This window comes from Erinaceus europaeus, chromosome 8 (assembly GCF_950295315.1).
Source record: "Erinaceus europaeus chromosome 8, mEriEur2.1, whole genome shotgun sequence".
In the NCBI taxonomy this organism is placed as follows: domain Eukaryota; kingdom Metazoa; phylum Chordata; class Mammalia; order Eulipotyphla; family Erinaceidae; genus Erinaceus; species Erinaceus europaeus.
Genome location: NC_080169.1, coordinates 13,395,898 through 13,422,933, shown reverse-complemented (window position 1 = coordinate 13,422,933; position 27,036 = coordinate 13,395,898). Strand labels below are relative to the sequence as shown.

The 27,036-nt window shown below is 47.2% G+C and overlaps 1 protein-coding gene across 1 annotated transcript in view; it reads right to left on the bottom strand.

The window, feature by feature from the left end:
* The window catches only part of AGO2 (argonaute RISC catalytic component 2), a 114,520-nt gene that overhangs the window by 41,060 nt on the left and 46,424 nt on the right, over positions 1-27,036 (bottom strand). The window contains exons 2-3 of the mRNA XM_060195959.1: positions 15,940-16,135; positions 4,303-4,423 (exon numbers count right to left, since the gene is read on the bottom strand). Coding sequence (XP_060051942.1) covers positions 4,303-4,423; positions 15,940-16,135 — 317 coding nt within the window. The remainder of the gene's footprint in view (positions 1-4,302; positions 4,424-15,939; positions 16,136-27,036) is intronic.

Here is a 27,036-nt window from a genome sequence, read left to right as displayed (position 1 = left end):
TGGACTGATCCAATTCTCTTGGCAGGGGAGGGCTAGAACAAACCAATGTAAAGCATACGACACTCCGACATGAGTTTTTTGAATAACTAATATGCTAAACCCCTAGTTATGTATTTTAATTTAATTAATTTTGGTCACTGCTAGGGTCTCACCACTCTAGGCCAACTTTTTCCAGACAGACAGACAGACAGATGGAGAGGCGGATCAAGAAACCACAGAACCAAAGCTTCCTCCAATGTGATCGGGGCTGGGCTAGAACCTGGGCCATGCATATGATAGACAGGCACACTATCCAGGTAAACTATTGTGCTGGGCCCCAGGTTTTATTTCTACTAGAACCTAATCCAGCCTCATTTTGGTTCCCTAGGAAGAGGTCAACATGAACTACAGGTTTGGCAACAAACTCCCCCAAACATGGCATCTTCAAAGACTGAACGCCCATCAGCTTAGGGATGACAGCCACCTGTGGCATGGGGTACACAAGCACCACTTTATGAACATTGCCAACTGAAAAAGAAGAAAAAGGCACCACTGTAGAAAATGGGGGGAAAGTTGTGTGTGTGTGTGTGTGTGTGTGTGTGTGTGGGAGATCCAACCTTTTCAGACAGAAAGATGCCAGACTCTCCGTTTGAGAGTCACCAGGGTGAGGGGCTGAAAGTCGCCGTGGGTGCCCTGTGGCACCATACAGCCAGCATCCAAAGTGAAAGCAGCATACACTGGCCAGGAAAGTGGATCAGCAGGTATTGCACTCGGCTTTGCAAGCCTACAGCCTCAGATTTTACACCTGTCAGATCTGAGTGTTACTCTGGTATCCCCCCCCACACACACACACACACATATACAGGGAGCCGCTGCAGGAAGCAGCTGCATTTCCACAGGGCTTTCTTTTCCAGAACTTGGCCATAGCATGTGCTAAAGCCTGTAAACTCATCACCACCTGGCCCCTACAAGGGGGTTACCCTCCTGGCAGGACCCTGGGTATGGAGGTGGCAGGGGGCCCAGGCCTTGGCTGAGGGGCTCAAGGGCCTATAGGAGGAGCTGTTACCACCTGTTGTGCCTGTCGAATCCGCACCATGGACAACAGCTGCCAGGATGCCTGGCACCAGCCCTCTCCAGAGCAGACATGTTCTTCAAACATATGCAGGGGGCTGGGGGACAAAGGGTCTTAAGAAACAGACAGGCAGAGGCATTCTGAATGGGTCTATGCAGAGCTGTCTTGTCCGATGGTGAATGCTTTCTATGTGGGGTCCGTTACCCACTCATGCCATACACCTCCCTGCTGCTTCCTTCTGCTGGGAGGCAGGGTGTGTGTGAAGGAGCTTGGTCTTCCCTGAATAAGCAGAGACCGAAGATTCAGGAAGCTTCAGACCCCACAAAGGCCAATCCAGGGCTGGACCCAGCAGCAGAGAAAAGAACAGACCTGCCATTCTTGCATATCATGGCATACTTCTGCCATAGGACCTAGAGCTACACCCCAAACTATGAGCAACTCATAGCTCCTCAGCCTCCTCTACAAAGTGGCCACTCATCTGGATCAGTTTCTTCAGCCCTCACATAGGTGTTCCCTCTCTGCACAGGGGCTGGAATCTAAACAGGAAGCAGGGGGTCAGAACAGACAAGGAAAGTCAGGGGAGGGTGGCATAGGGCCTTCCCTATGTACAGAGGAGGGACATCACCGGCAGCCCCATCTGCCCACTAAGCAGGCAAGGTGGAAAAAGACACTGAGATACTCTCTCTTACTACGGATGTGCCTGTGAGTACAAAGGAAAGCACTTTACAGAAAGAGCAACCTATGTAAAAGCAAACAAGATGACACTGTGTGAATGTGCAGGGAACAGGAAAGGGGCAAACTGTATTAACTTGAAAACGAAGCATTTGGTATCTCACAAGTACTGGAGAGAACCTTTAAAAAGATGAAAGAGGGGAGTTGGGCGATAGCGCAGCGGGTTAAGTGCAGGTGGCGCAAAGTGCAGGGACTGGCGTAAGGATCCCGGTTCGAGCCCTCAGCTCCCCACCTGTGGGGAAGTCGCTTCACAGGCAGTGAAGCAGGTCTGCAGGTGTCTGTCTTCCCCTCCTCTCTCCATTTCTCTCTGCCCCATCCAACAATGACAACATCAATAACAACAAATAATAACTACAACAATAAAACCAGGGCAAAAAAAATTGAAAGGAATGGTGTCCACCAAGAGATCTCCTGCTAAACACACATTGTGGTTTTAGGCAGGACCTTAGAGCTCATCTGGAAAAGGACAGATGTATGGGATTAGACTGAAGAGGAAATAAGCAGGGGGGAGTGGTGGCACACCTGGTTGAGAGCACATGATACAGTGTGCGAGGATCCAGGTTCAAACCCCTTGTCCCCACCTGCGGGGGAAAGCTTTGTGAAAGGTGAAGCAGTGTTGCAGGTGTCTGTCTTTCTTCCCCTTTCTATTACCCACTTCCCTCTTGATTTCTGGCTGTCTCTGCCCAATAAAGATAATAATGATAAAAGAAAAAAAAAAATCAAGAGGAAGCAAGCATCCACTTGGGCTGGATAGTATGTATGAAGGGTTGTGACGGGCCCCTGGAACCCCATGGGTTAGGGTCAGGACAGGCATAGATCTGAGGCAGTAACAGGAATCACTAGTGTCTGCTCTGTACTCCCTAAGGCCTTGAACTCAAAGGAGGGTTTAGGGCTAGCAGCATGGGCACCAACTCGGAGTGGGCTGGGAATGCAGAAGCTGCATTTTAACAGAAAACTTGGCGGGGGGCGGCAGGAAAATAAGAAATGTGGAATAGCTCCTCTTGAGGTGCATTTATTCATTCAGGTCTCGCCCACATCCCTAGAGCCCTGTCTCACCATCTTGTCATATTGCCATATGATAAAATACTGGGCTATGTCAAAGTGAGGTGGCTTTAGCCAACCTCCCACCACACATAAGGATGAAGCAGGACCTGGATCTGTTCTATTTTTAACCCAGAGCCCATGTGACTTCTACAATGGCACGCCTTGAATTTGAATACTGTATGAACTCCCACCGTCACTTCTGAAAATATTCTAATGCCCCCTGTGACTCATCTTAACTATGTGCAGACAAAACAGTGAATCAACTCCTTCTGCTTTCCTTTCTTATTCCACTTTAAGCAAACAAACATGCAAACACAAAACTTTTTTGATCAGTGCACCTTGAACACATACCAGGTTAGATTGCAGGAGCTAATCCTCAACCAAGAGGCATCTCGTCCTGGGAACCACCTCAAATTCACAACACCCAATGTCAGCCAACTGCACAGACACTGCCCATTTTGTGCCCGGTGTTATCACTCAGTATCCCCATGAGAGGGCTGGACCTGACAGGGAGCCCTTATCGCCCGCGCTCATTCACAACGCTCCCGGCACTATCAGAGCAGGGCGACTCCGAGCCCCACTTCTCGATGCCAAGCCACTTGGCTATGCTGACAGCCCAGACAGAGGAAAGGAGCTTAGTCATTTCAAGATTATCACTAAAATGCATAGGCAAAAAGTGCAATGCCTGCAGAGAACTTGCAGCTCCCTTACCCTGTCCCCAAATCTAATCCTGAACAGCAGTCTGAGACATGCTTAGCTCTAAGCTATATTCTCTCTCAGAGACCAGCGGGGTCAAGAAGCTAATTGCAGCTCATTCTCAATGGGATAGTTGGAAATTATTATTTTGAAAGGGTGTGTAAAGATTATTCCTAAGATGAGTGTTTGCTCTGCTGATAAACAATGTCCACCAACACCCAGAGACACTTATCTTCTGAAAGACGTGTCACGAAGTGACAACTTCCAGGCAGATGTTATATTACATTTTGAAGAAGGCCATGACCAGGATCAAGATAGTAAAAAAGTGGACATTTTAATACAGCCACTGTGCCAAGGTTGACTGGTTACCATGATTACTGTTTCAGGAGTCACTGGCACAGCTGAACATGGCCGATTCATTGCCCTAGAGAGACAACCTGCACCAACGTTCATGCCTCTCCGAGGTCTTTACCTGCCCACCAACGAGTCCAGGTTCCTGTCTGGTGGTAGTTTGGGGCACATCCACATACTTATAATGCAATGGTTTCGGGAATTTCTCAACTCCTGCCTCCAGACGGAGATAAATTCTCAGTCACTGAAAACCATAACCCATGAAGAGCCGTTTTAATGGCTCTTAGGATGCAGCACAGCCAACAAGCAGCTCTTTCCTCCCAGGTGGAACAGTTCAGGATGTGACAGAGGGGCAGTTAACGTTACAGCACACTTGAATTTTGCTCCATTGCCTATCATTTGATCCAAACACACCTCCATAGGCTTACCTTATCCCTCCCAATTGGAAGAGGCATAGCTGTATAGAGATTCTTTCTTCCATCAAACACTGGTTTCCGATCTCCAAAGATCTGTGTTTTAAAGTGCTGGACCATATGTTCCACAATTTCCCTGAAACAGACAGAATTTGAGCAAAATGTCAGTAAAACCAGGGTAATGGCATATGCAGTACAACATTTTTTTTTCTGCAATGGTTTCTAAGTGGTGCTGTAAGGCCTTTGTAAGATCCTTCCTGTAACATGACTTTCAACTTTTCTCTATAAAGAATTTAACATTAACCTTCTGTAAATTCACGGTCATTTAGTTAGTCCGACACTGTAGAATGTTCTTTTTAAAGAAGTATAGTATTTATTTTAATGAGAGAGCTACAGAGAAAAAAACAGATACCGGAGCACTGCTCAGCTCTGGCTTTTGGTGGTGCTGGGGACTGAACCTGGGGCTGCAAGGCCTGAGACATGAAAGTTTTTGCTCAGTCATTCATTATGCTGTCTCCCCAGCAAACACTGCATAAGTTTCTCTAAGTCAGGCACTTTGCATGCTGCATATAGCAACTAGTAGGTACTACTTCCAAAACTCTCTGGAGACATGGAAGAGAAAACCCATAGTGCCTGGAGCTATAGGACCAGATACCAGGAACATTGTCCTGTGACTTGGTATGGTTCTCTTTCCCTGTACATGAAACACACTCCATAACCCCTGACTAAGGCAAAGGCTATTTGGGGAGTGGGAGCTGGTATTCAGGAGGTGGGGGGAGTGTGTGTTTATCTTGGCCTTGTGAGCTCCCATGATCCACTTCAAGAATGGGAACAGTAGGGCTGGGGAGATTGCATAATGGTTCTGCAAAGAGCCTTTCATGCTTGAGGCTTTGAAGTCTCAGTTTCAATACCCAGCACCATCAGAAGCCAGAGCTGAGCAGTACTCTCTTGAAAAAAAGGGAGGGGGAGGGAGGAGGAGAGAGGGAGAGAGTGAGGAAGAGAGTGAGAGAGGAAATAGAATGGGATCTGTGTAGATCTGGACTCTAGCACAAAGACCCTTAACCTGACCTAAAGCCCAAAACTAGCCTGACCCAGCTAGGAACTGCAGAGCCAGGATCCTGAACCAAACTTGTTTTGAGTGATATGGGGACTGTCTGTTCCTCATGCACCACAGCAGCAGTGATGGGCACAAACAGAATGTTCCATAGAACCTGGGGCCTCCCCCTGCCCAGCTCTGCCTTCTGCTCAGAGAGGCAGACAGTATCATCACTGAGCTGCTCTCCCAACTCATCCCTGCTCCAAAGAAGCCCACTTGACACATCTGTCAGCATCTTAGGGTGGTTTTTAGATTCTTTCTTTCTGGCACAAAGTTTTTTTTATTCCCCCTTCTTTTTTTTTTTTTTTTCCATTTATATCCTATTGGATAGAAACAGAGAAATCAAGGGGAAAGAGAAAGACAGGGAGATGGAATGACACCTGTGCTACTGCTTCAGCACTCATGAAGCTCTCCCTCTGCAGGTGGAGACTGGGAGCTTGAACCTGTGTCCTCGCACATTGTAGCATGTACGCTCAACCACCAGGTATACCACTGGCAGGCCCCGAGATCTTTCAATTCAACTCAGTAAGTGTCTGGTTCTCCTTATATATATTGCCTAACCTAAGAGTATATAGAAAAAGACAGAAAAAGCCAGACACCTGCCTGGCCCCCAAAGATCCTCAAAGAGAAACCAGCAAAGGGCTGATAGTAAACATACAGTCAGATGCTCAAAATCTCAGCATTTATCAGGAAGTGATGCCATGTGGGATGCAGTGAGGAGGGACGTGGACTCTGATATAGGGATGGGAGAAGGGCATGAGACAGAAGCTATGAGGAGAAGGTAGAGTGGAGTCCGAGTTCAGCTTTGCTAGAAGAGCTATTATTCTGGACAAAAATGCAAGTCATTCTGCTCCTTCCTCAGAATGGGGGGAAAACTGGTCTAGGGAGGAGTCTTTACTCAAACTGGCTTTGCCTCAATTGGTCCTTCAACTGTGGCGAGTCACAAGAGATGTGTCAAGGGATCCAGGAGAAGCTGTGTAGGGGACTCTGGGCAGCATCACTAACTAACTGCTCCCCAGGAGTGTACCAGGACTCAAACATCCATTGGGACAGCCTGCAGGCATAATCCCACACACAGTCACTGGGGTGCCAACTGCTATCTTTGCTGATCTTGACTAACAGCTAGGCACGGCCTCATTTGTGTGCCCAAGTACTACTCTTGGCCACCAAAGACAGACAAGGTGGCCCCTTCCTTCATGCCATATCCAGACTACAGTTCCCCGAGCTTCAAGCTCCCCCTCTTCTTGGTCAAGATTGCAGTCAACTCAAATCCCAGGTGGTTCCACCAGGAAGTTCTACCCACTCGCACAGGGCAAATCATTCAACCTACTTCAAATTTATTATGAAGAGAGCAAGAGGACACAGGTTCCAACTCACTTCATGATGTCTACAAAATCTATCAAAACAAAAACAAACCAACAAAAACAACCCAAAGAGACCGTGGGCCAGTCTCACTAACCCAGATGCAGAAAATACTAAATCAAATCCAGGAACTTGTTAAAAATACGTATTATGTCAGGATCAAACAAATTACCAGGAATGAACGCTGGGTTTAACAAGATAAGATTAATCAGCATGAAACAGAATATAGACATAAAGTAAAATCTAAAGCTACGGACTCTTGCAAGAGAAAATACGAGCAAAATCTTTATGAACCTTGGAGGCCTATTAGAACAAAAACAGTCTGACCTATAACAGAAAATAATTAACACACTGGATTTCGTCGAAATTTTAAACTTCTAATCTTCAAAGATATTGCTGTAAAAAAGGAAATGGCAAACCACTATTGGGAGAAGATAATGCAGAAGACAGATGCCTGACAAAGGACCTGCATGTATAAAATAAAATATAAAAGAAGTTCTTACAATCCAGTGAGACAATTTAACTTTAAATAGCGAGAAATGAGCCAGCAAGATGGCTTACTTGGGAAGGTGCCTGCTTTGCCATACACACAACCCAGGTTCTTGTCCAGGACCCCCAACACACACACACACACACACACACACACACACACACACACACACACACACACACACAAGAGGCTTGGGTGTTGTGGTCTCTCTCTCTCACACACACACATACACACACACACAGTAGTGATGCAACAACAACAAGTAACAGCAAAGTAAAGATTTTGGACGTACTGTAAAAGATATAGTCGACAAGAACAGGAAAGGGCCTTCATCACTACTACAGCTCAGGAGACATAGCAGGAAAGCTCCGGACTTGCAGACATGAGGTTCTGAGTCAGGTCCCTGGCACCACATATGCTAGAGTGCTGCTCTGCCCCTGCTCTCCCCACTTACTTGTGAAATACATGAAGTAAGTCTTTTTAAAATGTGCATTATTAGTCATAGGCCCCACCCATAATAATGAGCAAAGTTAAAAAAAAAAAAAAGTCCACCATAACAGGGATTGATGGTGTGCGTGTGTATGGGGGGGGGGGGTTTGCACTTGAGCACAGCATGCATCATACATCACTGCTGGAAATGTAAAAATTGAAGCTGCTTTGGGGGGCTAGGGGGTGGTCATGGTAGTGGTAGTGTTTTTATAAAGGTCAATGTATCTTTGCCATGCCATATACCATAGTAATATGATGGTTTCACAAGAGAAAGGAGAAATGATAGCACTATCTCACAGCAACCTGGAATGCAAATGTTTCTAATAAACTTAAAGTGGAAATGACTCAAATACCCACTCACTGATGAGCTGACTATGGCTTCTGTTTATCCTATTAGGACTGTACTGAATAAGCTTGGGCATCCTGCATCAAAGTAAAGGACTCTGGGGTGGGGTGGAGGGCTTTCAGGTCCTGGTGCACGATGGTGAAGGACCTAGGTGTTGTGGGGTTGAGAGTGTTCTTGCAGAAAACAGAAGATTTACACATGTATCAAGAACTGTATGTACTGTTGACTGTAAGCTATTAATGACCCAAATTTAAAAAGGGAGGGGGCTTGGGGGAAAAAACAGACATAAAACAGTATATACTGCATCATTCAGGCAGAAAACAATCGTCACAGAAAGTAGCTGTGGCTGCCTAATGCAGAGGGAGCAAGATTTTTCACTCAGAGGACAAAACAGAGAGGCAGGGAGTGACATCTCCTCCAGGAGCAGCTCCCGTGTCCTAGAGGAAGCTTAGGTGTGGAGGTGTTGCTTCCTGTCTCTCTAGGAAAAAGGGGCCCAGAGCAGTGAGGCCCTGCTTCTGCCCAAAGGATAACTAATAAATGTTCAAAACATACACAGCTGTGCCATGTACCAGCTACCTCGATCAAGATACAGAATATGTTGATGACCCCAAAGCTCCTTAATGCCCCTTTACAGTTATTATATAATACAATATAATCAATAGCTCATTGGTCACATATATGCATTTCTAAAACCTGTGACCATTATGTAGCGCAAACCCCCTTCTTCTCCCAGGTTCTAGCAGGAAAGCCCCACCCCCACTTCCCTCTCTCTAATGGCGAAGCAGCAGCCATTAGCGTGGCCCACCCCATATGCATCAGTACATGCCTGTCAGCGTGAGGATAGAACTCACTGTAGGGAAGGAGCAAGGACTCGAGCTCCAAGTTACACGTACAGATTTTTTACCTGGAGGCGCCAGTATGTCAAAAAACAATCCACTAGTATATGAAATTCACCAATTGGAATGTGTAATCCTTACCAAAGAAATTCACTCCTTCAATTTGTTTTTGAAGATTTTCTTCCCCCCCCCCCCCCCGTAGGGTTATTGCTGGGGGCTCGATGCCTGTACCACAAATCCACTGCTCCTGGAGCTATTTTTCCCCTTTCATTGCCCTTTTTTTTTTCATCATTATTATGGTTATTATTGTTGTTATTGATATCATTGTTGTTGGATAGGACAGAGAGAAATGGAGAGAGAAGGGGAAGACAGAGAGGGGGAGAGAAAGATAGACACCTGCAGATCTGTTTCACCACCTATGAGGCAACTCCCCTGTAGATGGAGAGCTGGGGGTTCAAACCGGGATCCTTACACCGGTGTGTGCTTAACATGCTGCGCTACCGCCCGACCCCCATGTTTTTGAAAATTTCTTTATGCATTTATGAGAGAAGAAGGGGAGAGAGGAGAGGGAGAAATGGCACCAGAATGAATTTGCTAAATACTCACTATGTGCACTGCAAAAACTCTAACGGGGGAATATAAACAGATGAAGAGTTGGGGCACTGAGGATCATTTTCACAATGACTCCAGAGACAGGCCACACCTGAACTGGGCGGTCCTCTGTCTTCCTTTCCTGCACTGAGCTTCCACTACTTGCACTGCTATTCTCTTCTCCAAAAGGGCAGGGACTGTGTCTATGTTATCTACCACCATGGCCTAATGGGTCACACAGGGAAACACTTCATTTTAGAAACACGTTTCCTTTCTTTCTCTTTTTTTTTTAATTTTATTTATTTATTTATTTATTTCCTTTTGTTGCCCTTGTTTTATGGTTGTAGGTATTACTGTTGCCATCGTTGTTGGATAGGACAGAGAAAAATGGAGAGAGGAGAGGGAAGACAGAGAGGGGGAGAGGAAGATAGACACAAGCAAACCTGCTTCACCGTCTTTCTTTCTTTTTAAATATTTATTAATTATTCCCTTTTGTTGCCCTTGTTTTATTGTTGTAGTTGTTATTGATGTCCTTGTAGTTGGATAGGACAGAGAGAAATGGAGAGAGGAGGGGAAGACAGAGAGGGGGAGAGAAAGACAGACAGCTGCAGACCTGCTTCACCGCCTGTGAAGTAACTACCCTGAAGGTGGGGAGCCGGGGGCTTTAACTAGGATCCTTACTGGCTCTTACGCTTTGCGCCACGTGTGCTTAACCCACTGTGCTACCGCCCGACTCCCAAAGAAAGCACTTTTAACACTGTGGCTGATGGCATAGTCAGAGCCCAACTGCCACCACAGCAAGAAAAAGCCTCGTAAATGTGTATGCTTTTTCATGCCTTTACTCCAGACCTAAAAGTAGATAGAAACCATAGATTCGGGAGTCGGGCAGTGGCACAGTGGGTTAAGCGCACATGGTGCAAAGTGCAAGGACCAGAGGAAGAATACTGGTTCAAGCCCCCCGACTCCCCACCTGCAGGGGAGTCGCTTCACAGGCGGTGAAGTAGGTCTGCAGGTGTCTGTCTTTCTCTCCCCGTCTTCCCCTCTTCTCTCCATTTCTCTCTGTCCTATACAACAACAAAGACAACAACAACCACAACAATGTTAAACAAGGGCAACAAAATGGGAAAAAAAAAAAAATATATATATATATATAAAGAAACCATAGATTCGGAAGCTGGGTGATAGTGCAGTGGGTTAAGCACACCTGGCGCAAAGCACAAGGACCAGCATAAGGATCCCGGTTCGAGCCCCCAGTTCCCCACCTGCAGGGGGTTCACTTCACAGGCAGTGAAGCGGGTCTGCTGGTATCTTTCTTTGCCCTCTCTGTCTTCCCCTCCTCTCTACATTTCTCTCTGTCCTATCCAACAACAACGACAGCAATAACAACGACAACAACAATTCTTCTTCTTCTAGCGTTTGCCCTTCTTCCGTAGCCAGTCAACAGCGTCAGGTTGAGCCTGATGTAAAGTTTCGAGACCTCCTTTGAATCTGGAGAGGTGGCAGTCGTTGACTATGTGGGTCATAGTCTGTCTGGAGCCGCAGGGGCAGTTCGGGTCGTCTCTGGCTCCCCAGCGATGGAACATAGCGGCGCACCGGCCATGGCCTGTTCGATAGCGATTGAGGAGGGCCCAGTCATAACGTGCTAGGTCAAAGCCGGGTTGACGCTTGCAGGGGTCTGTGATGAGGTGTTTGTTCTTTACAACAACAATAAACAAGGACAACAAAAGGGAAAAACAAAAGTAAACAGAACCTGTAATGTGGAAGGAAGGAAGGAAGGAAGGAAGGAAGGAAGGAGGGAAGGAGGGAAAGAAGGAAGGAAGGAGGGAAGAAGGGAATGAAGGAAGGATGGAGGGAGGGAAGGAGGGAGGGAGGGTTAGATTCATATTGGTTTTTATGCTAGGAAAGCAAAGAAACAAGCTCATTCATGGAGATTCTTGGAGCATAAAACGTATCTTGCAGGAGCTAGGGATAACTCATCTGGCAGACCGCACACCTGACCATGTGCAAGTACCTGGGTTTAAGTCCCTAGCACCATATGGGGAGCACCCGTACCAAAAGCTTCATGCGAGGTGCAGGTGTCTCTCCTCTTTGTGTCTCTAGCTGAAATTAAAAGGGGTGAGAAGTATCCCAGGTGCAATGGAATCAAACAGTTTCAAAGGCCTGGTGGGCAGTAACAGAAAGGGATCTTGAAGGGTCTTCAGTAAAGAAGGCTATTGGGAGCTGGGTGGTAGCGCAGTGGGTTAAATGCATATGGCGCAAAGCGCAAGGGCCAGCGAAAGGATCCAGGATCAAGCACCCAGCTCCCCACCTGCAGGGGAGTCACATCACAAGTGGTTAAGCAGGTCTGCAGGTGCCTATCTTTCTCTCCCATGCTCTGCTTTCCTCTCCTCTCTCCATTTTTCTCTGTCCTATCCAACAACAACAATAGCTATGACAACAATAACAGCTACAACAAGCACAACAAAATGGGAAAAATAGCCTCCAGGAGCAGTGGATTTGTAGTGCAGGCACCGAGCCCCAGTGATAACCCTGGAGACCAAAAAAAAAAAAAAGAAAAAAGAAAGCTGTTTACACCAGTGTCCCAGAAAGCTCAGTTTAGAAACATGTTTTCTAGTAAGCAGATTACTTAAAGGATCTCATTTAGTTGTCAAGTACTGCCGCCTTTGAGGATATATGCCATTTTCAGTTAGCATATGCATCAAAAACCTGAAGATTCTGGATCAAAATGTATTAGGTGCACTGAGTCCAAATATTTAATTTTTTTCAAATGTTTAGTTTTATTTGCTTTTATATTTCTCTTAATGTTGGCATGGTAGGGAATGAACTCAAGAACTTACTTAAGTATCATTCTGCTGAGTGCCCTGTGCCCTGACAGCAAAAAACATAACATAAAACAGGTATGTGGCTAGGGGAAAGCCCCACTGCTGAGCGCTGGAGTTGCATGCCTGAGGGTCCCAAGCTCGGGCTTCTCCGTTGCTCTCTGGGTCTCTGGTGAATCTCCCCACCCACCCCCATCACCACCACCGATACGCATTACTTTATAGGCAATACTTCTTACTCCAGGCCTAAACGGATTGATGACAAATTTAGTTAAACATTTAAGGAAGAAAGCCTACCAATTTTACACTTTACTCTTTCAGTACGTGGTGGGGGGGGGGGGGTAGGAGAACAGCATCTCCCAGCTTACTTTGGAATACCAGACGGCCCTAACATCTAGATCTAAGCAGAGAAGAAAAGTTACCAATCAATGTTCCTGAGGAGCACAAACACAAAAATGAACAACAAAACATTACAATTTGAATGTAGCAACATATATACATAACATGTTATAATTATCAGATGTGTTTAAAGACTTTCACTTTCAAAGAGGTTAATTAATTCTCAGCAAAACAGGAAGAGAACCCCATTGGCCTGGCACCAGGCTGCCACAAAAATACTACAGTATGAATACAGATGAATGACAGTGCCGGAACTGGGTGTGAATGTGTGCTTTTTACTAGTTTATTCATTACTGGATTTCTTAGCCTTAACCACGAAACAGAAAGAAGGAAGGAAGCGAGAGACAGAGAGGGAGGGAGGGAGGGAGGCAAGGAGGGAATCTACAAAAACTAGAATAAAATAATCTTTATTAAAAAATAATTAAAGAAAATGAACTTCTTTATTGATACCACTCACATACCATAAAATCTGCCCATTTAGTGGCTGGGATAAACTGGCAGGTATGTGCTTTACCCAGCATGAGGCCCTGGGTTTGGACCTTGACACTATACAGAAGCACCATGAATGGTCTGGGTAAGCTCCATGGAGCAGTGTTGTGGTGTTTCCTTCCTCTTTCTGCCTCTCTGTCTCTCTCTCTGGCCTCCAGGGTTATTGCTGGGGCTCAGTGCCTGCACAATGAATCCACTGCTCCTGGAGGCCATCTGTTTTTTTTTTTTTTTTTTTGCACTGTTGTTGTTGCTGCTGCTGTTGTTGGATAGGACAGAGAGGAGAGTAAGATGGGGGGGGGGGGAGACCTGCAGACCTGCTTCACACTTGTAAAGCAAACCCTCTGCAGGTGGGGAGCTGGGGGTTCAAATCTGGATCCTTGTACTTTGTGCCATGTGCACTTAACCTGGTGCACCACCGTCCGACCCCTATCCCCTATTCTCTCTTTTTAAACCCCTGAGCAGTTGTATTGTAGATGCTCAGGTCCTGGTGCCATAGTTAAAAAGAAAATAACTTTTTATTCACTTAAAGTGTACAACCAAATGTTTTGTTTTGTTTATTGTTTTTCACCAGAGCACAGCTCAGCTCTGGCTTATGGTGGTGCAGGGGATTGAACTCAGGGCTTTGGAGCCTCAGGCATGAGAGTCTCTTTGCATAACCATTATGCTATCTACCTCTGCCCCAACCTGATGTTTTTTTTTATCATGTTCACAGTTTCGCAACCACCACCACAATCTAAATTTAAGAGTATACTCGTCACTGAACAAAAAAAATAAAAATGTCATTAATGGCTATTCTTTCTGTCTCCCAGAAAATAAAACCAAAGCCTTCTAAGTTGAAAACTGAGGCTACCTGCTGAAAACAATTCCGACTTTAAATAAACCAAGAATGGATAAAGATATGAGGGACCCTACACCTAAATGCACAAACCCAAACTACAAGAAAAAAAGGAGGTGTCTTTGTACTCTCCGGGTAGATAACGATATCTTAGAACACAACACCAGTATCCATCTTCAAAATTTTATAGACTGGACATCAACAAAAATATGAAGTTCTGTTTGTTAGAAGATAATACCAAGAAAATGAAGCAGGGAAATTTGATTGAAAATGTTCCCAGTATAAATGTGTGTCTAGCAAGGGTAGATAGGCTCTCAAGTCCAAGGTTCAATCCCCCACACTACCATAAGAGCCAGAGTTGAGCAGTGCTCTGGTAAAAAATAATAATAATAATAATAATAAAAATAAAAAGACCACAAGTCAAAAACAAATCACTGAAGTAAGAAAAGGTCTTCAAGTCTCTTTACTGGAATGTGTGCTGCACTACGAGTATAGTTATGGCTATATAAAGGGTGCTGAACTTACTAGTTATTAGAACATCAGAACCATCAAGAATTGGGGGTCGGGCAGTAGCGCAGCAGGTTAAGTGCAGGTGGCGCCAAGTGCAAGGACCGGTGTAAGGATCTTGGTTTGAGCCCCCAGCTCCCCACCTGCAGGGGAGTCCCTTCACAGGTGGTGAAGCAGGTCTGCAGGTGTCTATCTTTCTTTCCCCCTGTCTTCCCCTCCTCTCTCCATTTCTCTCTGTCCTATGCAACAATGACGACATCAATAACAACAACAACTACAACAATAAAAAGGGGCAACAAAGGGGAAAATAAATATTTTTTTAAAATTATAAAAAAAAACATCAAGAACTATTACATGCCCAACAAAACAGCAAAAATTTTTAAAAAGTGTTGAACTTTCATAGTTCATGGGACAGTCAAATGGTACAACCAGTTAGAAAATCATGGGGAGTCGGGCTGTAGCGCAGTGGGTTAAGCGCAGGTGGCGCAAAGCACAAGGACCGGCATAAGGATCCCGGTTTGAGCCCCCGGTCCCCACCTGCAGGGGAGTCGCTTCACAGGTGGTGAAGCAGGTCTGCAGGTGTCTATCTTTCTCTCCCCCTCTCTGTCTTCCCCTCCTCTCTCCGTTTCTCTCTGTCCTATCCAACGACGACGACAACAACAATAATAACTACAACAATAAAACAACAAGGGCAACAAAAGGGAATAAATAAATAAAATAAAATATTAAAAAAAAGAGTACCCACATCACCGTATTTCCTTAATAAAGCTATTAACTTAAAAAAAAAAAATCACTAGGCAGTTTCTTCTGCAAGTAAACTCTACCCTTTGATAGAGCCCTTTTACCCCTAGCTATTTATCTGTGAGAAAAGAAAGATGTATCACTAAGAAAAGATTTGAACAAAAATAGTTCCACATAACAGCAATGTCCAAACAGCCCAAACATCTTTCAGTAACGAACCATTCTTATCATAAAATATTCCTCAGCAATAAAAATAAGACACTATGAATATACACACAGATACAGGTCCATCTCAGGAACGTTATACTAAGTGGATGAAGTGGGGTGGACGGGAGACTACACAGCCCCATCTGTATGAAGACGCACGAAGGAATTCCTGGTGGCAAAATTCAGAGTCTTGATGTACCCCCACCATAAGAGGGCATGGGCACGGGGCACAGTTACTCAGGGGTAAGGCTCAGTGAGCTGTCTATTTACAGTGTGCACTTCATTGTACTGTAATACAAAAACATGTTTCCGGAGAGAAACAACGAAAACTTCCTGGGGGAAGAGTCAGAAGGGTCAGCTGAGAATCAAAAGGTCAATTAGCTGAGACATTGTGCTTGTGTACAGTGATTACCCACACTAATCAATCCAGATCAATTAAGAGTACCTGTTAACTCTCCGTGGGCATTTCTCTGGCTTAATATCCAATTCATAATGATAGATGTCAATTTTTGGAATGTCCATTTCAAAGAAGTTGGCCTGTAACTTGATTGTTCTCCCGGACGTCCCGAAATCGGGTCTGGGTGGAGGCTTGAAGGCATATCCTTGGATGGGGGGTGGCGGCGGTGCAGGAGGTGCAAGCACTGGAAGCAGAAAGAATGCTCGTTAAAGAGGGACACACTTTCCCAAACCACCATCTGCTAGGTGCTGGGGACAGGCTGCCAGTGCTTGGAGATAAGGAGATAAGCCCCCACCCCACCATGGCCCTGCCCTTCCTTTCCCTTTTCTTGACCTTGGCTCTCCCCTCCAGCCCCCAGACACACACATCCCTATGGCAGGCCTGCAAGCATGCCCACACACCTGTCACCAGGTCCCTCCCTCCCAGACTCAACCCCTCCACCCTCCAAGGGTGTCTGCACCCTTGAATCCACTGCTCTTGGAGGCCATTTTCCCCCCTTTTGTTGCTCTTGTTGTTTTATCATTGTTGTGGTTATTATTGTTGTTGTTATTGATGTTGTTGTTGTTGTTGGATAGGACAGAGAGAAATGGAGAGAGGAGGGGAAGACAGAGAAGGGGAGAGAAAGATAGACACCTGCAGACCTGCTTCACCGCCTGTGAAGCGACTCCCCTGCAGGTGGGGAGCCGGGGGCTCAAACCGGGATCCTTACGCAGGTCCTTGTGCTTCGTGCCATGTGCGCTTAACCCGCTGCGCTGCTGCATGACGCCATCTGTCTCTTATGCATAATACCACAGGCAAGCAGTCTACACCACAGTAAATCTCGTCACTTCACCTGCAGTCTCTCATATCCATCTTTTCTGACCCATCCTTCTGCCCCAGCTGGAGTCCCCACTGCATCTCATAAAGAAGTTTCTTCAAGGGAGCTCAGCTTCTTCTGCTGCCTACCACCCTCTCTCTCCCATGTGGGCTCTAGTCTTGAACCCTGAAGGGGGTTCCATCTATAGTTTCACTCATCCACCTCTACCTCACTTCACCTCACCTCATTCTTATGTTGCCCTTAGCTGTAACCACGTTTGCCTGCTTGCCAGCCCTGTTCAAGCACAGGTGGTCAAGGAGCAAGGTCTCTATGCCCCTACTGTCAGAGAGAGGATACATTAGAACCCAGACACATCTGACCTGCCCCCTCCATGTATATTGGGCTGTCAGAAAAAGTCATGAGGTATTTTTCATGTTTTCCTTATGCAAATATGTGCCATAGCTTTACCAACAGACCAACATTTGGGGAAGGTGAAATCCAGAAGAAAGGGTGCCAAGATTACTCAGACTCCAACCGACTACTGAAATCACAAAGGACAATGCTTGCAATGATCCAATGCCAAGCAGGCAGCTGGCCACACCTGCCTGGGCACTGTCTCCTGGGAGCAGGCCCCTCGCCCAGGGTTTCTGACAGCTGTGCGAGGTTTACCACAGGCAGTCAAACACCCGTGTGATCTCCCTGCTCTCTGGGAACTACAGTTCCTCAACTCCTTCCTCTCCATACACCATTTCTGCAAAGGGTGTGGCTGACACTAAGGTGACACTGTACTTAAGTGCTCTGTGAGGGCCACTCCTACCATACACATTTCTGTTCTTGGTCTGCACAGGACAGGGGGGGCAGTGTGAAGGGGAAGCAAGGGAGACCAGGCCAAAGGGGCAAGATTCATGTAACCAAAGGGACCCAGGTCATCTAGGTAGTGTCCTCCCCACATAACCAGGCCATTAATGTAATCAAGGGACACTCCTGATGATTATTACAATTTTTTTACAGACCACAGAAAGAACATCGTGCCAACTCAAGTTTTCAATAATTCCATTAGTAAAGTCCAAACTCTTTCTCTAGCAAAAATCAACTAAGTATTTTATCCATGTGCCATAGTCATGCTTGATCCATATATCTCTCTCTCTTTTTAATTTAATTTAATTTAATTTAATTTTTTTTTTTTAACCAAAGCACTGCTCAGCTCAGCAAGTATTTTTCCAATAAGGACCGTTTGCTCCAATCTCTGTTCCTCCCTGAGGGCCCCTCTTCCTAAAAGTCTATGTACTTTAATTCCTATTGCCATTCATGAGAAACAAAAGCATCTTATTAAAAATAGTAAGCTATGGGAGTCGGGTGGTAGTGCAGCGGGTTAAGTGCAGGTGGCGCAAAGTGCAATGACCAGTCAGAGTAAGGATCCTGGTTTGAGCCCCTGGTGCCCCACCTGCAGGGGAGTCGCTTCACAGGCGGTGAAGCAGGTGTGCAGGTGTCCATCTTTCTCTCCCCCTCTCCATTTCTCTCTGTCTTATCCAACAATGATGACATCAACAACAATAAAACAAGAGCAACAAAAGGGAATAAATATAAAAAATATATAGTAAGCTATTCTTACTATAAGCCTGACCTCAAAAAACTCAGGCCCTTGAGTTAACTTGTTTGCTTGGTTCCCCTTCTATGAGAAAATGAACTTGTTCTAAAGTTTATTAATCTCATAAACCATCTGTAAACCTTCAGGCCTCTCTCCACTAAGCTGCTGTGACTTCACAGATGACGTGATCACATGCTTTTACAGCACTCCATCCCTTCCGAAAGCATGCCAGCGTGTTCCTTACGTGCAGGAGGCCCTGTGCCAGTGTCCAAGGACGCAGAAACAGTGTTCTCCAGCCAACACACGTGTGCTTTCCCAGGAGTTTCTGGTGCAAATCTTTGAAAGGATTAAGTATATTTACTCCTTGTGGACTCAGCAGTCACACGGGATCTTTTTCCACCATGGATCCTCGCCATCCCAAGAAGTGGGCACCACTGCCCCTGGGGATTGAGCACTGGAGGGACTCTGTACTTGGCACCAAGGCAAAAGAGGATAGCACTAGCACACATTCCTTCTTCACAGGGGAACCCCCCCTTCCTCCATCCGGTGGCAAGAGGGAGCTCACAAACACAGAAACCAAGCTAAGCCACAAGAAGTCACATCTGTATCCAGAGACTGTCTGCTGAGCAGCACACAAGTCTGGTCCCCCCCCCCCCAATCAGTTTCAGGAAAGGAAGTCTCTCTGCAATGAGGAGGTATAATAGTCATTTGTTCATGGATCCCCAGACTACAAAGTGCCTTCACAAGCTTCTTAATTGAGCCTCACAGCCAGGAGCAAAGGTGTCATCTTTGAAAAGCTAAGCTTGCAGAGTTCAGAACTGACTGGTAAAGAATTTTGGTTCACCCCCAATCCAGATCCCTCCTAAGCCCTTCATCACACTGCCGACAAGTCAGCAGTGTCCAGACAGGTGCTAATTACTTAAATTTGACCAACTGACACAGATCAGAATGAGGGCTCAGGTTGGCCCAGTTTCTCTTCATTCGCACCTCTGCTGCTTTTTAAAATCAAAGTGGGAGAAGGGTGTGTGCCTCCAGGGCTTTACCACAGAAAGGCAGAGAGAAGGAAAGCACCAAAGTTTTCCTCAGTGTCGTGAAGGGCAGGCTCAAGCCTGGGTCGTGCGCATGGCAGAGCAGCACACTATCCAACTACCCTGCCAACCCCCAAGCACTTCCACAAAAGTTGCCAAACAAAGAGTTGCCTACCAGTTTCTGATACTGACCAGAATGAATAAAAGCAATGGGAAGACGCAAGGATTCATATAATTTGCCATTTGCTTGCCTGTAGTTTGAGCAGTGAAGACACTGACAGTTCACAGGAAGGCAACTAGAGTAGTCACATGACAAAGCCATATGGGGTTCTCCAAGCAGAGTGAGGAAGAAGAGGACCCCGGCTTTATTTCTTTTGAAACAAAACTCCCCTTCTCAAGAAAAGACTGCTGCCCCATTATTTCTCAGAGGTATCCCACGTCTATTTTTATAACTCAGAGAGTCCCATGTGTAAACTGCCAAAACAAGGCACCAGGCTTCCAAACAGCAGCAGAGGGAGAATGGCAGACAGTGTACAGAGAGCTCAGAATTCCTGGGGGGCCAAGGAAGGAGCAGAGAGCAGGAGAGGGGAGGAAGCCCTCTCCTGGGGCACTGTGAGGGAAAGCAAATGCTGCAAGAGGCCAAGAGAAAGAATAAGCAAGCATGCTCAAGGCGACCGTCATCTGGGGCACCTTCACCAACGAGACGCCAGTCAGTGGCATTAGGTGTACCTGTCTGCTTGCTTGGCAGCACAGAGCCCCCAGTTTCCACCCATGGCTGAGACTCAGTCTTACTTCCCAGTTACCGCCTGAGGGATAGGTGACTCTCCTCACTTTCAACAAGTTCAAGTTCTACCTTTGGGGCAGAGAATCCTTGGGACACCTCGGGTGCAAGAGAGCTCACCTGCCTGCCCCCAACTACATACAGCATTTCCCACTTGAATCACCAAGCACTTTTATTTTGAATGGATTTCCCTCTATTTCTATAAGCCTGAGTGGGGAGTGGAGGATGATTTTTTAAAAAATTTATTTAGTTTCCCTTTTGTTGCCCTTGTTTTTTTATTGTTGTTGTAGTTATTGTTGTTATTGATGTTGTCGTTGTTGGATAGGACAGAGAGAAATGGAGAGAGGAGGGGAAGATAGAGAGGGGAAGAGAAAGACAGATACCTGCAGACCTGCTTCACCGCCTGTGAAGCCACTCCCTTGCAGGTGGGGAGCCGGGGGCTCGAACTGGGGTCCTTATGCCAGTCCTTGTGCTTTGTGCCATGTGCGCTTAACCCACTGCACTACTGCCTGGCTCCTGAGGATTTTTTTTTTTTTTTTTTTTTTTTTTTGCCTCCGGAGTTATTGCTGGGGCTTGGTGCCTGCACTACAAATCCACTGCTCCTGGAGGCCATTTTTTCCTTCTTGTTGCCCTTGTTGTTTATCACTGTTGTGGTTATTATTATCATTGTTATTGCTGTCGTTGTTGGATAGGACAAAGAGAAACTGAGAGAGGAGGGGGAAGACAGAGAAGGGGAAAGAAAGACACCTGCAGGCCTGCTTTACTGCTTGTGAAGTGACCCCCCTTGCAGTTGGGGTGGTGGGGGGGGTCGATATGCCGGCCCTTGCGCTTTGTGCCATGTGCGCTTAACCCGCTGTGCTACAACCACACTCCCCTTCTCTCCCCCCCCCCCGCCTTTAAATTGCCAATAGTTCTGTGCCTATATCAGGTCCACCACACCTGGCAGCCTACCCACCTAGGCCCTTTTTTCTTTCTTTTTGTTAAAAGAGACAGAGAAAAATTGAGAGGCAGGTGGAAGACAAACAGGGTGAGCAAAAGAGAAACACCTGCATCATTGCTTTACCATTTGCGAAACTTCAACCTAGGTCCTTGTACATGGTAAGGTGTGTGCTCTACTGGATGTACCACCAACCAGACTGGATTGGATACTGCTCCCTTTTTCTTCCCTTCCTTCCTTTTGATACTGCTTCTTCATCCAGAACATTCCTGCGGTCTCGGCTGAGGGGCCTCTGCAGTGCTAAGTTTGCTGGTTCCGCCCTCTATGACACATCTTGGGCCAGTATTCCTGGTGTGTGTGTGTGTGTGTGTGTGTGTGTGTGTGTGTCCGTGTGTCCCCGTCCGTCCATCAGTCCCGAGTCCCAGAGTGGAGCTCAGAGACGGGGAAAGAGTTGGCACTGTTGACTGAGCTGCACTGAACACGCAGCACACGTGTCTGAATGTTCCATGTGAGAGGCATCTTTCAGTCAGTGAAAGGGAAACATAGTGAGTGAGTCATCAACTTCCCGTATGAGTAACTGGGCCATGGCAGCAGAGTTTCGGTTCTCAGTGTTTGTCACCCTGGCGTCCCATGTGAGTAATCTCTCTGAAGGGCTGTGTTTGCCCATGGGGCCTAGTGGGAATGTTCCTGGCCTCTTAGAGGAGGGTCACAGCAAGACCCTTGGCTCCTTCCCCCATGTAAAAGGAAGGGAGCCCCCCCCCCCCCAAGTAAGGAATGGAGACAGGGAAGAATGTCCAGAAGGAAGTGACGATCTGCTGTGGGTTCCTGAGCACATGGGTGTAGTATGTCTGAGGGGGAGGGAGGCAGGGACCAGGCCACCACACACCTAGACACAAAAACAAACTGCCATCCACCAAGAGCTTCCTCTGTCCAGCTCACCTCAGGACAGGAGGGAACAAAGCAGTGGAGCTTTGAGAAGTTCCTCAGGGAGCAAGCTGAAAAGTATTGTAGAGCCCCTGCCTTGGGCCACCCAGAGCCAAGAGCTTCAAGTCCAGCACAGAGGCTCTGATGGGCCGTCCTGGCAAGCACAATGCTCCCCCACCAGGTCCCCTTGAGCAGCATTCTAAACTCTCCCTCCACAGGCTCACCAGGCACTGGCAGGGGCTCAGTGAGACCAGCAGCTACCTGCCGACTACAGATAGCTTACTGGGTTCAAGCAAATTAATATTGCGGGCCCACAGGAGAAAATAGCCCAACTTTCCAAGGAAGTGTTAAGGACACAAGAACATGACCTAAAACACCAACTGATCACCTTCCCAATTATTCTAAGGACCAGTCAGTCCTTCAGCAGGAGCAAAACAACCTCACCGCTGTCCAGAAAGACAGCTCCCAGATAATCTGTGCACACAATCTCGTTAGGAACATGTGGGAGGTGGGGCAGGGAGCAGGAACCTCACTCCTCACCTGCCCAACAGGACAGATCACACTGCTTTCTTGGGGGGCCCTGGTGCCCTAGGATGGTTGGCACAGACGCAGTGTCTGCTTTCATATACTGTAGCTCTCTGATGATCAAAACACATTTCTTATACAAGGTACAGAAAAACAAAGAAAACATGCCAACACTCAGAGCTAATCCGTCAGAACACCAGTCTCTTCTCAGACATGGAGAATATATGCGCGTACATGTGTCCCAGCGCCAAGCTCTACAGATCTGGCCTACTGATTTCCCTTCTCCTCTTTCAGCCTTGTCAAAACCTATCTTCAACAGCTGCATCACTTACTGATGGCACTTCAGTGGACTTCCAACTTTCACTTTAAAAAATAACAACTGGGGAGTTGGGCTGTAGCGCAGTGGGTTAAACGCATGTGGCGCAAAGCGCAAGGACCAGCATAAGGATCCCGGTTCAAACCCCGGCTCCCCACCTGCAGGGGAGTCGCTTCACAGGCGGTGAAGCAGGTCTGCAGGTGTCTATCTTTCTCTCCTCCTGTCTTCCCCTCCTCTCTCCATTTCTCTCTGTCCTATCCAAAAATGACAACAACAATAATAACTACAACAATAAAACAACAAGGGCAACAAAAGGGAATAAATAAATAAAATAAATATTAAAAAAAACAAAAACAACTGGCAGTCAGGCAGTAGCACAGCAGTTAAGTGCACGTGGCGCAAAGCGCAAGGACCGGCCTAAGGATCCCGGTTTGAGCCCCGGGCTCCCCACCTTCAGGGGAGTCGCTTCACAGGCGGTGAAGCAGGTCTGCAGGTGTCTCTTTTTCTCTCCCCCTCTCTGTCTTCCCCATCTCTCTCCATTTCTCTCTGTCCTATCCCACAATGATGACATCAATAACAACAACAACAATAAAAACAAGGGCAACAAAAGGGAAAATAAATATAATTTTAAAAATATAAAACAACTGGGGGTCGGGCGGTGGCGCAGTGGGTTAAGCGCATGTGGCGCAAAGCACAAGGACCGGCATAAGGATCCCGGTTCGAGCCCCCGGCTCCCCACCTGCAGGGGAGTCGCTTCACAGGCGGTGAAGCAGGTCTGCAGGTGTCTATCTTTCTCTCCCCCTCTCTGTCTTCCCCTCCTCTCTCCATTTCTCTCTGTCCTATCCAACAACAAGAACAACATCAACAATGACAATAATAATAGCCACAACGAGGTTACAACAACAAGGGCAACAAAAAGGGGAAAAAGTGGCCTCCAGGAGCGGTGGATTCATGGTGCAGGCACTGAGCCCAGCAATGACCCTGGAGGGAAAAAAAAAAATATATATATATATATATATAAAACAACTGTGTTGGAGTCACCTATGCAAACACCACCCATGTGGGCTGGGGGCAATTCCAGTCCTCACTCCTTGGTCTCTCTAGCACCTCCACCTTGGAGAGTGGCTTTTTTTTTTTTTAATTTTATCTATTTATTTATTGGGTAGAGACAGCCAGAAATTGAGTGGGAAGAGGGAGATAAGAAGAGACACACTTGCAGTCCTGCTTTACCACTTGGCAAAGCTTTCCCTCTGCAGGTGGGAACCGGGGGCTCAAACCTAGATCCTGTGCATTGTCACATGTGCGCTCAACCAGGTGTGCCACCACCTGGCCCCCAGAGCAGCTTTTCATAGGAATTCTGTGTTTCTCCTCTTAAGATTTCTTTCTCTGGGGGCTGGGTGGTAGCACTGTGGTTGAAGCACACATGGTGCAAAGCACAAGGAGCGGCGTAAGGATACCGGTTCAAATCCCCGGCTCCCCACCTGCAGGAGGGTCGCTTCTATCTCTCTGTCTTCCCCTCCGCTCTTGATTTTTCTGCGCTATACAGCAAGAACAACAGCAGTAATAACAAGGGCAACAAAATGGAAAAAAAAAAAAAAAAAGGCCTCCAGGTACAGTGGGGCTTTGTAGTACAGGCACCAAGCCCCAGCAATAACCCTGGAAGCAAAAAGAGGAAGGAAAAAAAATTTTTTTCTTCCTCCCTTGAAAAGCAAATAACCTCAGATCTAACCTCCCTTGGGGTGAAGGCTACATCAGTGATAGGCCCTGGGGCTCACTATGTGCCCCTACCCACCCACCCAAACAGCCATCATCTGGGCAACTAACTCGGCTTCCTGAATTACAAGGTCAGCTGGAGGCACACCAGCAAGTGCTCTGACCAGCCTGAGTGCCCTTGGCCTCCTGCTCAACAAATGAGGAGATGCTAAACCCCAGGGGAGGCGGGGGGGGGGGGGGGGGGGGGCGCGTATCCAGGAGGCTGAGTTCAGCTGCATCTGTGAACTTGGGGGAGCTGACACACCATGTTTCCCCAGCTCTAAATGGAGTACAGTTCCTCCTCCCATCACAGGCACAGACAGCCAACAATGTGGGCACCTGTGATGTGGGGCCAGAGCAGGAACACTCACATCACACAGCTGCCACAGACTCTGCTCTAAACTCATCATAGTCTCCAGACCCTGGTGGTGACTTTCGTCCCCCAGAACCTTGTTTTCAGATGCTAGAAAAAACTCGTATTACTTTGCCACACTTTTGCCTTGGTACACTGCTAATTCTACAGGAACAATTTCCTTTGTAATCCTGTGTATTTTGTACTGTGTTCTGAAAACCACTGTTTTGGACAGGGACCCACCCCTCACAAGCATCAACAAACTAAGGAGTTCATGACTCCAGAGCTGTGATAGCTGCCAGCTGCGGGGAGGGGGGCAGTGAGAACGGGGTCTCAGTTCCGTCACCAAGCCTTTTGTATGGTGTGTGTTCCCCATGTAAATGGTAGCTGCCCCACCCACCAGCACCCGCCCCGAAGGCCCCAGGGACTCTTGTCTCCATGGCTGCCCTGTGATGCCCATCGCTGATGTCACGGCAGCTCACAATTTACTGGTTGCCAGGACAACCGCTCTCCAGGCTTCTGCTCATGACACAGGCAGCCCACCCCACCCGCTCGCTCCGTGTTGGGGAGAAATCAAACGAGAAATCAAACATCCTGATGTGGCTTCACAGCATCACCTATAAACGGGAGAAGTGGATGGGTGTCCCTAGGCCAAGCCCACATCTCTGCCTGCTACTCATGGCCATGGGGGCAGTATGTGGTCACCAGACATGTCTACCTGGTGTCTGCACAGAAGGCATGTTTCTGGGGACAAGGAAGTCGATGGCATGATTGCTCAGAGAAGCCCTCCATCTCTATAGTTTTCTGACTCTGCAGACACAAGGAGCAGGGTTTTCATTCATGCCGCATGACTCATTAGGTCAGGCACACAGAGCTGGGCTCCAGAGCTGGATGGCCACCTGTGCGGTCCACACCCAGTGTCTTCCACTTCGACTTGGAGTGCATGCTGTGCAATTGCGCAAATTTCTAAGCTTCAGCTTATAGCATCAGTCTAAGAACCTCCCTGACCATAGATGACATGTAATACATTACAGAATTTGGAGCCAAAAATCACCTTGGAAACAGAGGGAAGAGAGCAAGGCACCTGTGCCCTCCCCTTCCCGTGGGCTCTACTCTGAGTCATCTGCTGTGAGACCAGCTCAGGACTGGAGAGGCTGGGGAGGCTGGGGAGGCTGGGGACACAGGAGCAATGAGGCAGGTCTTAGGGTCTTGGTCTAGGGGAGAGGCAAACAGTAAGGTGAAAATATCAAGACTCAAGGGGGTGCACCCAGTTAAGTGCACACACTGCCATGTGCAAGGACCTGGGTTCAAGCCCCCACTTCCCACCTTATCAGGGCTGGGGGAGGGACACATTTCATAAGTAGTATAGCAGGTCTGCAAGTGTCCTCCCCACAGCCTCCTCTTCTCCTCTCAATTTCTCTTGTCCTATCAAAATAGAAATGGGGGTAGGGGGTTGGCTGCCAGGAGTGGTGGATTCACCATGTAGACACTGAGCCCCAGCAATAACCCCAGTGGCAATTAAAAAAAAAAAAATCAAGACCTAAGACTTCTCAGAAGGGGCACAGCTCTTCCTGCCACAGTTGCCACTCCCAGAGTTCCTTCCACTACATCTCATTGTCGGCCCTTCAGAAACCAGACTGACATGACTGACACTCCTGAATGACTTCAAAGTTCCTCAAGAACAAGCTTAACCAGTCATCAGATAAAAGCAAGCATCCTTGGTGAGTGGCAAAGGGATCTGAAGGCTCACAACCATTCTGAGCTCTCTGCTCCAAGCTGGCTGCCAGGCTGTAGTGGGAGTGGGGCGGTTCACACAGTCATCAGCGCCCCTGCCCTCTAGGCAAGCCCAACTCCCTACTAACCACGCTCACTGGAACTGGAACAGTTAAAAGATCTACCATCTAAACACCAAGAGGCTGTTTGTAAATCTCCTTCCAGAAGCTCAAAGTGAGCATTAGTATTCAAGGACATGCATCCTCTATTATTTTCCCTCTAGGATTCTGATTTCATCATAGCTGGCATCAGTCAGAAATCATGGAGGGCACAGAAAGTGGTTAAAATACTTCGGGGCTGCCCAGCCTATCCA